Source organism: Pseudorasbora parva, chromosome 9 (assembly GCF_024679245.1).
Source record: "Pseudorasbora parva isolate DD20220531a chromosome 9, ASM2467924v1, whole genome shotgun sequence".
Classification (NCBI taxonomy): domain Eukaryota; kingdom Metazoa; phylum Chordata; class Actinopteri; order Cypriniformes; family Gobionidae; genus Pseudorasbora; species Pseudorasbora parva.
The window spans coordinates 17999867-18012897 of NC_090180.1; the positions used below are offsets into that span (position 1 = coordinate 17999867).

The window sequence follows — 13031 nt, forward strand, 5'->3', positions numbered from 1 at the left end:
CCTTACAGTGTAACATTCTAAGGACATCATGATCCGAGTCTATGGTGGAGCTGCAGATTTTAAGAAGGAATTCCATGTCTCTAGCTAGTCAATTAGGTAACATATTAGAATAATGGTCCGTTATTAATAGATAACTATGCAGGAAGTAATGCAGGGCTAATAAGTAGCACTACATTAACACTTCAGCTACTACTATTAACTAATATAGAAACCAGTTGAACTAATCAGTAAGTAATATTGAATTCAGGACTAAGATAGTTCCTTATTATGGAATTAATAGAATGAGTCTGGCGTCACTAATAGGTAAAAATGAAAAATTATAATTACTAATTAATTACTAATCACAACATTAACAAGTCTGGGACGTGATAAATTTTCTTTTTTTACTCTCAATGGGGTCATAAAATATGTGTTACATAGTCATTATGCAGGGAGTTCTAGTGATCTGGACCATTATGTTAAAGTGGAACATTGTTAGATCACTAGTTCTTAAAAATTGTCCTTTGTTACTCTGAATAAAGTAATAAAATGCATCACTAATTACTCAAGTACCCAATCACGCTTCAAGGACTACTGGTGATCTGGACCATTATTTTAAAGTGAAAAAACATATTTCCCACTTTAAAATAATGGTCCAGATCACTAGCTCCTGCATAAGTAATTAGTGATGCATTTTATGACTTTATTCAGAGTAAAAAATATGATTAATTACATCTCAGACACACAATAATGTTGTAATAATTGGTCAGTTAAGTAAAAGTTATTAATGAGGCTAATCTCAGTTAATATTATTGAACTATCTCCTAAATTCGATGTTAGGTTAGGTAATAGTAGTAGCTGCTATAGATAGTAGCCTAGTAGCTGCTACTGCTATTAGTCGTGTAGTACTTCCTGCATATTTAATGACCATTATTCTAAAGTGTGACCGTCAATTCTGTGTTATGTAACTGTTACACTGAAAATACAGTGCACGCAGAAACATCCTAACAGTTTCACTCGTATTTTACCCTCATGCCATCCGAGATGTATATGCGACTTTATTTCTTAATATGAACACAGAAAAATAAATAATAAATAAAGTGTTTCTAAGAAAAATAACAATATTTTAAACTATCACTTCCGGCCGGCAGACAGTTATTTTAGATTTAGTCCGAGGCCTTTCTAGCCTAGAAATCTAGACTCACCCTAGCGGCAGCAAATTTAATTTGCCCGCAAGTGTGGTCTAGCTGCTAGCAACTCTCAATTCCTATCTGAGCTGTATTCCTCAGAATCTGGACGGCCCAATCACATCGTGTATAGAGTCGACGGAGGAGGGGGGGGGGGGGGCATAATGACGACGGCCGATTTGCGTTTGCGTGCTTCTAGTAACAAAGAAACTGGCGAACTGCGGTGGTCTTTCGAATCAGCTGTGCCCGCGCCTCCGGAAGACTTGGAGTTAAGCTTTCCTCTGAGAAAAGAACAAAGAGCGGCACTGAAGTCATTCTTAAAAAGGGAAGATGTGTTCGGAGTTTAGCCGACCGGATATGGTGAATGTTTAATCAGTCAGCGAGCTCCCCTTCACCGTCGTTGCTCCGGTTGGTTGTAGCCAAGCCTGCAGTCTCCCTCTCATTTACTGAAGCTTTCGCGCCTCGATCGCCCCCCGGTGACCGGTCCCAGTATAGCCGCCCCTCTGTGTTTTCTAATGGACGCGAGGCAAACTAAATAATAAAATTACACTTCAAAAATGTTTCCCCAAAGTTAGTTTATGTCACTGAAGGCAGTTATCATCACGATGATTTCATTTCAGGTGTTCGTTTTAAAAATAAGTTTACTTTGAGTTAGTTATTTGATGCTATAAAAACGGGGGGTGTGACGTCATGATTGACAGCTGAGACTGACGGCTTCTCTGAGTGAAGTTGTCACTGAGGCACTAACGGACTTTTTTCGAAATTTTTGGGAGCAGATTAGAGCTTTAGCTTTAATTTCTACATTTCCATAACTGTTTATTTCACACCAACATTATTTATTGTCCTGCATCTGCGAGAGTGTGGGCGGGCTTTTGAAATCGCGACTGTCCTTCCTGCGCTCTACTGCGCAACTCCGGTCCCGAAATCGCTACTGCGCAGACTCGGTCCCAAGATGTCCGCGCCGTGCAAGGGCGCCTGAAAGCTTCAAATCTGCCAAGCGGAAACGGATGATGTCGAGTCGTCCATATTTTTTTACGGTCTATGGTTTTAGCGCTATCCTATCGCGTGCAGAGGGAGTTTGAAAGACAACCGTTTATCCCGCCCCTCGGATTGAGCCCTGTCTATGGTGAGTTTCCAGACCAAACATCTTGATGTGGGTCTGGCTTGTCAGGCTAAGGCCTTTCTGTCCTTTGAATGTAACTGTTAAGTATGCCGACTTGCTGTCCACGTTCAGAAGGTAATGAAACATCATTAAAGTAGTTCATATGTGACATCAGTTGTTTAGACTCTTTTAAAGCGTCGACAATACATTTTGGTCCGAAAATAACGACTAATGACTTTATTCAGCATTGTTTTCTCTTCCACGTTTGTTTTCAAACCTCAAATAAAGAATCAAACTGTCGTGAATCAGCAGATTGATTCGTGATTCATATCGCCAATGTCACGTGATTTCAGCAGTTAGCCAGTGTGACACGCGCTCCGAATCTTGAATCATGACCGTTTGATTCTTTATTTGAGGAACACGAATTCTCTCTCTCTCTCTCTCTCTCTCTCTCTCTCTCTCTCTCTCTCTCTCTCTCTCTCTCTCTCTCTCTCTCTCTCTCTCTCTCTCTCTCTCTCTCTCTCTCTCTCTCTCTCTCTCTCTCTCTCTCTCTCTCTCTGTTATATGGTTGTTACATTTTATTATCTAATACATAATAATAAGTGGGGCAGCCCTCCCTAGTTCTACTCAGTATGAATTTCCTATATGATCCTGTTTGAATGAGGTTTATGAAGAATAACATGCCACACATGCTATTCGACATCAGCACATAAAAACACTGAGAAGAGTGGCGCTATTGTTGCTGAGGCGAAGTAAACTTATGTCATGTGAATGACACCATCCTTACAGTCACAAAACGTCCATTATTCTGCATGCGTGACATCAGAGATTCACTTTGTGGGATGTCCCTCCAGTTGGTCTATTGTCTTTCCCACAATGCCTTGAAAGACATCTTTGCTTACCCGTGCACACATGTGTGAGTGTGAGCGTTTGTGTGTGTTCTCATTTGCGAACATGCTGTTTAGTGTGTCACAAAGAAGACAATGAGAAACCTCTTATTGTCCTGGTGGAATGTGGCTGAAGACAACGGGGGAAGCATGTCATCGCCCCCAAGTGCTTGGCACCAATGTCCAGTCAGCTTACACCGTGACACACCACAGAATGAGAGAGACAGGTAAACAAAAAGTCAGAGAAAGAGAGATGTGACAGTGAACAGTCCTGCACCACAGCCAAAGCAAAATCAAGCTTACTAAAAATTCACTTTCTAAAGCAGGACCATGGATGAAAGTCTGCTGTTCAGGATACATGATGATCAGGTTTGTGGAAATTTCAGAATGTTGATTCAAAAGTTTGGGAATTGGAAGCATGCACTGATGAAAGGTGAGGAAAATCTCCTTTGGTTACAATTATCTGTGTGGTTTATATAATGATGGCTTGCTGCATGGCTTTGATTGGATTTCATCATTTCTGCCATTCTGTCGAAAAACTTAATTTAAGTAATAGAGGCATAGGTGAAGTTGTATTTAAAATTTCTGAAGCATTCATTTTGCATTTAACTAAAAATTTAACATAACTTTTTACTTAAGATACTTAAGAACTTTTGCTTATAGATACATTGTGAAGTGTGACATTTGAGTGCTTTTTGAGGTTGTGTATAAATAGCACCATTATAATTTCAGATTGCAAATGTTTCCTATAATTAATCATATATAACCACAAACTCATGAGTTTTGAAAGAATTAACTGAATCAGAGGGATTACTCTATTACTGTACTGTACTTTTAGATTACTCTAACCGCAAGTTATGATTGCTTTCAATATCTGTCTTAAAAAGTTTTGTGTTCTTTAGGTAAAACCTTGTATTGCTGACTGGTTGTTGATAATGTATTGTAAAATATAAACATCTATTTAGAGTTTTTGTGTTTGAATTTTTTTTAAATATATATATATATATATATATATATATATATATATATATATATATATATATATATATATATATATATATATATATATATGTATATACATTTCTTTGTGACTATTTGTTTCTTCAAATATTTTTGTGACTATTTGTTTCTTCAAATATATATATTTTTGTGTGTGTGCGTGTGCGTGTGCGTGTGTGGTTCTTGTAAAACGTATTGAAACGTATCTTTATTTTGAACTAATAAACACTGGCCGGCTGAAAAAAAGTCACTGTTTTGATTTAAATAGGCAAATGCTTAAAGGTATACATAACACAACGTCTCATGTTCATCTTGAGTACTATAGAGTAGGATTGCATCCTTCATATCTCCGAAGAGGCTCTAGTTTTATCATATTTATAAAGATACGCTGTACAGATTCTTTATGAAAACAGCTGAGTTCATGCAGGCCTGCACTGGGCGGAGCTAAAGAGTCACACACACACACAAACACACACAAACACAACATCATGGCATAATCCTGGGATAATTTTCGATTCACTTTATGTTTGTGTTGTTTACATTACATGCACTATATGTGCAGATTGCCAACAAAACACAGACATTTGATTCAGTTTCACTCAAAAATCAAACACACTTGCTCTGTTGCTGATCCGGATGAACAAACTTCAGTGTTCCACTGTTTCCTTAACGCTGGGTTATTTTTGAAGCTGAACAAAGTTATCTTTCTTTCACAACCAAAAAAACACTTCTTTAGCAATATTTGATTTTGAGTTGATTTTTGGTGATCTAAAAACAACATGCGCTCATCCAGGAGAAGTCCCCATACAAGCAATTCTGTCCTTTGTGAAGTCATACAGGGCCATATGAAGAGTGTATTTGGCACAGAATTTGAATCATACGTCCGAATCAATCGTTTTTTTTCTCTTTTTTTATTTATTTTTTATTTTTTATTTTTTTTGGCCATGTTTAGCATGAGAATCCAACTTTTTAACAATGTAAATATGTGAGAATGCATGTAATAGCATCAGATCCCCCTTTTAAGAGTGTATGACTGAATCATTGCTGCAGTGATTATTATGTTTCTAGCATGTTATGTTTGGCAACAGTTCTTCTAAACCTGATTGATGGAGTGTGTAGTTTTTCATTTCTTAAACAATTTTTGCACCTCTTGATGGAAATAACATCACAACATTCAATGAATTTAAGGTCTGGACTCATGCTCTATTTCTTTCACAATTCGAGCAAAATTTCACAATTTTACATGCTAGAGACATAATCACTGCAGTAATGATCCAATCATACACTCTTAAGCATTTGCCTATTTAAATCCAAACAGCGACCATTTGTTTGGCTGGGCAGTGTATAAATATGATCTTTCAAATATTTATATTCTTTTGTAATCGACACGTCATCAATAAACCCTTCTCTTGCGTGATACCAAGACATTTTGAATATCCGATCTAATGTGATTTCTGGCCTGTAAGGTTGCCAGAATAATAATCATACACTGTTTGATAACAGGCCAGAGGAGAACTGGCACCCCGACTGAGTCTGGTTTCTCCCAAGGTTGATTTTTCTCCATCATGCCCTGATGGAGTTTTTGGTTCCTTGCCACTGTCGCCTTTGCTTGGCTGGCTCAGTTGAGGACACAAAAACTATAACACTAAAATTATGATCTAAGTTGTTCAACTAAATATACAAATAAAATTAATGAATTAGATCTTATTAATTCTATAAACTATAATACTGATCTGCCAACATTGTCGCTATATGATAAATTAAAATAGGCTGATAACATCACTGTTTTCTCCAGAACGACTGTACAGCCAAATCAAATTTTGTTGTAATATTGTTCTGTTTAACACTGTGAAGCTGCTTTGAAACAATCGTCATTGTAAAAGCGCTATATAAATAAAGTTGATTTATTGATAATGAACTTGACTTATATATATATATTTAAAAAAACACAAATGCTGTAAACTTAACTCACGTTAATGCACTGAACCTTATTGTAAAGGGTTAATAACTGTAAATATTATGTTTGACCATACAGTGTGGAGACAGCATTCCGCCAGGTGACCCTTTGAGATGGAGCTTCTCCCTCTGAGTGTGATGAGTCCTGGAGCTCACTTTCATCTGCCAGCGGACCCTTTGTGGCTCCAGCGCCAAGCCGTGGAGGAGCAGGTGAGCTGTGGTGGTTCAACAAGCCACACGTCTCTCTTTGTGCTACTGCTTTTCAGTGGCCATGGTTCTGAGCCTGGCTCGGCTGGTGTGGGGCTTCTCTCGACGGCCTCTTCCGCCGTGGGGCCCTCGTACTGTGGCGCTTGGGTGTCGGATCTACTCTCTGTCTCCTGGCACTGGTGGTCCTCATGAAGCAGCTACTCAGCTCTGCCGTGCAAGACATGGGCTGCATACACAGCCGCAGGCGCATCGAGCAGCTGCGGAGTGGAGGGACGGCAGATCCCGTACTGTTGCTGTTCACTGGCCTGGCGCTGGTGGTCTGTGGGACTACACTTCTCAGTCTCACTGAGTCAGACATGCTGCTTTCTGGTGTGATCCTCCTGGCCAGTGGGGGCGCTGTGGTGCTGGGTGTGATGGTATATGGAGTCATGGTTTATGCGCAGGGGAGGAGGACCACGAGAAGGCGAAGACGACGAAGGGTGAGAGTTTACACAGTGGCGGGACAAAGGAACAGTCCATGGAGGGATTCAACATCTAGTCATTCTAATTTGTTATGAGACGAATGGAGTTCCATCTGCTCCTGGTTTCATGATAATAAAACTTATTTGCACATACTGGTGTGTAAAAGTGGCTTGTTTTAAGTTAAGTTTACACCTGCAAAACAAATGGCATCATGTTTTCCCTGCAGTTTGACTAGAAGACATCTTTGACAATCAAACACCTCCAACACAAACGATAGCATTGCCATTTCTTGTTTTACTTTTTATCTTCTGAGCACCAGGCAATGGAAAGCCATTGTAGTTGAAAGTCAAAGGTATCAAGGAATATCCCATATCCCTATGGAAATTTTGAATGGAAAGCAGTATGTACAGTAGAATATAATAAAGTACACTACTTTATATTATATCCCAGAATATTATATCCCAGAATGCAATGCATTCCACATCGCAGTCCATCTGATGAATTCTGGCATAGGCTTATTTCTTGCACTATTTCTGTGGCAAAAAAAGTAAGTGCACTATGCTGTTGTTGACATAAAGTGTGTCGTTCCACAAAGCTGTCTTCATACGGCAAGCTATTTCTATACATGTTCCAGAGTAAATCAACCAGCTCATTTTTATTGAATACTTACAATAATAAGTATGCACACTTTGTGTATACAGCTGTATAAAATATGTGGTAGCCTATAGTATACATGTAATGTAGTTCAGCTATAAAGTAAAATGTTATGTGCTCTTCATAATTATGTTAATCACACAGGGAGACCGGAGAGTGTTCAGCTGTAACACTTATCGGTTTGACAAGTAAGAAAAGAGCTGTGATGATTTCATCCATATCATGCGCTTGCATCACATTTTTTGAGCTCACAAACTGTACTTTTTTTGTTGTTGATTTAACTCAAAAAAGTAAGTAACCTGGTTGCCTTAAAATGTTGAGTTCATTGAATTTAAAAATGTTTAGTTTATACAATGAAGAAAATTGGTTTTCTAATAAAAACTCAAAATATTATTGTATCTGAACCACATAAATAAAAGAAATGTTGTGATAAATCATGAAAATTTGGCATGTTTAACTGCAATTGCTTTTGTGAAGCACATTACAATGTTTTTTGTTATTTTAAATTTTTCAATTTATTTATAACAATTTATTCTTTGTTTTTCAATATCATTCTTGCATAAATTGGATCTTATTTAAGCAAATTAGCTCTCACTGTTACTTCTATCCCCACCCAACCAACTCACACGTGCAGTTGTAACAAAAGAACTCTTTGTGTTTGACATTAACTCACATAATCCGGGATTGTTGTACATGTCCATGTGAGTTATATTTGTAGCAGACAAATGTGGCTACCACATATTAGATTTTGAGAGATATAGCAGCACAAACAACCAGTTACCGATGCTCAAACAAAAGGTGTTACATTCATTACCAGTCTCCCCTAAACTCAATGCACTATACATTTATTGTGAAATATGGTTAACAGTTATTATGGATCAATTACATACATTTGAAGTGTTGTGCTGTTGTGTGAACTGTGATCAAAGTGAAACAAATCTAAATGCGGCAACAAAACATACACAAAAAGGGGGGAAAAGACTCTGGGACTCTCCGACTGAATGGAAGGCAGGAATGGAGTAACTGGATAATATTTGACAAAATGTGCCGAACACACTCTTTTGGAATACTACATCCCAGAATACAGTGACTTCCATTTCCAGTCTGATGAGTGAGTGGACCAGAACTGCTAGCATACTACTCAAACTCTTTCTGTGGCAAAATGGCCATGCTTTCTGAATTCAGCCTCTGTCTTGACTTGAAGTAATGCTGTTACTGTCTACTGTGCATCTGCGCCTGTCATTTCACACAGATGCCGCTAAAAGTCAAAACTTATTTCTATATTTCTATTTCTGTTCCAGAATGACGATTCATTGACTGAACTCACATTTGTTGAATGACCAATGTTTTAAATATGCACACTGTTATGGGCTCTTCATGGCTGTTTTAATTCACCTAAACTAAATCAATTTTACACATGTTATGCTAAGCAGTTATAGTAATTTAGAAATGCCTTTCTTGTGAAATCTAATGTACATAAGCATCTTGGTTCATTGGAAATGACAGTCTTTTTTTCATTTGCTGAACTAAATGCACAGTTTCCCCCTAGTCTTTTACTTAATCTTTTACAAGACTAATAGGCAAATATTAAAAGAAAAGGCCACATTTGAAAATAAAACAGTGAAGAATGACCTAAATCATTTTGAATTTGTATGGTAAACAGTTATTATGGATGGATTAATTACATACATTTAAAGTGTTAAGCTGTTGTGTGATCATAAAACAAATCTTTGGATGTGCTGCAAAAATGCATTCGCAAACTTCTTCTGAATATGAAAATTTAGAATTGAATACAAGTTAAGATTATTCAACAGCATTTATGGCATAACTTTATGTTAATTACCACTAAATATTTATTTTTTAAATGAGGCACTTCCAGATTGGAATTGGGTGTAGCCATATCCTTTTATAAAAGTAATATAGTATGAATATAGAAGTATTAATTCTTGGTTTAAATCCTGTGTATTGTTTGAACTGTAAAGCTGTTTAAACCATCATGTTTACAGTCATTTTTGATGATTCACGGGGCAACCTTTCTAAGCAATGTTGCTTGAAAACTTTCCCATTGAGAAAGAATGTGTAACACATTTCAATCTGGATACTTTGGATTGGGTCTCACCTGGTTCCCCGGGGATGATTGCAGCATTGCTCAAAAAGTTGCCTGTCTATCATCACCTTTAGGTTTTCAGGCATTATGTTTTGTGATGCTGACAACCGATCTCGTGGCTTAACCCTCTTTGAGACTAATAAGAAATCACAGTTAGAACAAATAAATGACTTTATATGTAACATATATTTAAAGATAAAATAATATTTTGTCATCAATTTAATGCATTCTTGGTTTAAACAAAGCATAAAAAATGTCATAGTAACTCCAAACTTTATAGGCTATGGGAAAAGTACACGGACAAAACCAGGTTATATATTTTCTGGAATGACCAGTTCATCATCACTGTCTTCAGCATCTTCCTGCTGGTTCTGCTCTTCCTCTTCTTCCTCTCTCACACTTGCCTGGATGTAGTTGTCTTCGATGAAGCCATCATCATCATCTGAACTTTCTCCACTATGTATCATTCTACCCCTCATGCCACGCACTGGGATTTCTCCCTCCAGCGCTCTGGCTTGGCTGAACTGGCTGGCTGTTTCTCCATCCAGTAATAAAGCATGACTGTTTCTGACCAGGCACCATCGGAAGAAACGGTATCTCACGATCAGTGCTATGAGGAGTCCGATGGAGAAAACGGCTGTCAAGGCCCCGAGCACAGCAGGCCAGAAGGAGTGACCTTCAGCGGTTGCTGTCGATTCTGTGGCTGACACATTTTGTGTCTCTATGAATTTACAAAAAACAGAGAAATAAACATATTGGAATAAAGAAACTGGCCATTTATTTTTTCAGAGCTTGGTTCGGGTCAAGTTTCAGTATATTTAAATGAATGTTCTAGATTCAACAAAACTCAGAGCTCATATCAAAAAACAAACTCTATGGACAGAATCCTTACAAAACACCACATTTCCACACTGTAAAAAAATATTTAGAAAAAAAGTTACCTGGTTGCCTTAAAATTAAAATTTTGAATTTATACAATGATAATTTTTTGAGATTCTACAACCTTTATTAAAAGATTATTAAAAGATTTTGTAAGCATACTGGCTAATTGTGTGTGTTTTATTTCTGATGACGCAGTGAAACATGCCAAATAGTGCTATTTTCATGATTTATCAAAAAAAATTGTGTGGTTCAGATACAATAATATTTTGAGTTTCTATTTATTAAACAAATTTCCTTCATTGTATCAACTCAAATTTTTTATTTTAATAAACTCACAATTTTAAGGCAACCAGGTTACTTATTTTTTTTAAGTTAAAACAACAAAGAAAAAAAACATTTTTTTTTACAGTGCATGTTTTATGAGGACTTTCTATTGACATAATGATTTATAGACTGCACAAACTGTATATTCATTTACATTTAATGGAAGTTTAAGGTCCAATGCATTGCATGAGGTTAAACAATAATATAGCCACAAACCCTAATGTGATACTTTCGCTGACTTTTCAGTTCATCAAATCCTGTCATCAAAGACATCTACACTGGTAATGTGTAATCAAAGAATTAAGCTGCAGTATATGGAGCAAATAATATAATATAATATAATATAATATAATATAATATAATATAATATAATATAATATAATATAATATAATATAATATAATATAATATAATATAATATAATTAATATAATATAATATAATATAATATAATATAATATAATATAATATAATATAATATAATAAATGTATTGTCTGTGTAAAGCAAAAAAATACCACTGGTATCCACATGGTAATGCGTATCAATAGTATGCGTACAATCTAGTGGAATGTATACGGCAAAATAAGTTTTGCCGTGCATGTGCTACGCAGTTTTTCGCGTGCATATGATACGCACTTTATGGCTTGTATATGACACGCTCTTGAGTAGGTCAGGGGTGGTGGGGTGGGTGGTTTGTGCGTATAATACGCCATAAAGTGCGTATCATATGCACACGGAAAACCGCGTACCTAGAAATCTAGACACACCCTAGCGGCAGCAAATCTAATCTGCGGCGAGTGTCATCTAGTTACTCTCAATACACGTCTGAGCTGTAAAAAACAAACTCTGGTCAGGCCAATCACATCGTGTATAGAGTCGGTGGGCGGGGCTTAACATAATGACGGCCGAGTTGCACGTGCGCGTGCTACTAGTAAACCGAAACTGTGTTCGGAGTTTTGCGACCGGATACGGCGAAAGTTTAATCTGTCAACTAGCTCTGCTTCATCTTCGTTGCTCTGGTTGGTTGTAGCACAATCCAATTGTGAGCAGCAACATAATGTTGCCATCAATTATCATCCAATTATCCAATTTCCAGACCAAACATCTTGGCTCCCGCGTACCATATGCACACCAAAACTCATTTTGGCATATACATTCCACAAGATTGCACACTCGTACTATTTATACGTATTTTTGTTAGATCAGGCTGCATATAGAGCTATAGATGTTTTTTCTTTGTACCCAGATCATTATTGTTTAACCCATATAAGCTATTCTGCCTCTTTTTGACCCCAAATGGTGTTGGCTGAGCCTGTAATAAAAAATAACAAAATCACTTTGTCTAAATGGCATTATACTTAATGTGGTGGTTGACACTTGCTAGTTCTAAAAACATAGCCTGTGTCTCAATCAGCATCCTAGTTCAGTAGTCAGGGCAGTGATCAGGACATAAGTCAATGGGCTGACTCCCTGATCAGAGGTCCAATGCATATCCAGATATCATTCCAATCATAAATTGGAATGATATCTGGTTCTGGTAAGTTAGCATAAAAAAGGTCACATTCAGCATGTTCGAACCCCACGGACAAAAAAATAATAATAATTGTAATGTCAATCCCTTTAATAATATTTTGACTATATATATATATATATATATATATATATATATATATATATATATATATATATATATATATATATATATATATATATATATATATATATATATATGTTGTATGTTTAAATGGGCTAAACAGAGATTAAGGCTTTAATTAGATACTGTTTGTTACAGTTTTTGCTTCACTATTGAAACATTTTATTCTAATGAACACATTGAGGTAATTAAATGATGGTGATTGCACTAACCATTTGGACCAAGTGTGTCCTGGGCATCTGAAGAACTTTCCAAGGGTTGAAGTTCTGATGAAAAAGCTTGTTTTTCATGAGAAGTCAGGCATTCAGGTACAGACATTGCCAAAACCAAATATGCTATCAGAACCACATTAACTCTGTGGTGCATGATATTCCCCATGATGCCCTATCTAGAAGAAGAAGATTTTTTTATATATCATATATATCATAATCATTTTTGTTGTTTCCATTAATCACCCTTAGTCTGCCATATCAAAGTTGTGTGATAGTGATCTCACATAATGAAACAGTACATTTTGTTTAATAAGTCAGTTTGGTAGAAGTACAATAACAACTCATTTTCTTGTCCTGTTACTGTGGCATTAATGCTTAAATACAAGTATGTGTAAGTCAAGTACAATATAATGCAATTGT

At 36.6% G+C, this 13031-nt stretch overlaps 1 protein-coding gene across 1 annotated transcript; it reads left to right on the forward strand.

Annotated features, from left to right (window-relative positions):
* The first annotated feature begins 3146 nt into the window (after positions 1–3146).
* On the forward strand, positions 3147–8411 carry tmem125b (transmembrane protein 125b). Its single transcript, XM_067453152.1, is given in 7 exon segments — positions 3147–3382; positions 3479–3524; positions 6190–6318; positions 6321–6353; positions 6356–6391; positions 6394–6444; positions 6447–8411. Coding segments are annotated over 5 exon segments (642 nt in total). The 5' UTR covers positions 3147–3382; positions 3479–3524; positions 6190–6224; the 3' UTR covers positions 6875–8411.
* The last annotated feature ends 4620 nt before the right edge of the window (positions 8412–13031 follow it).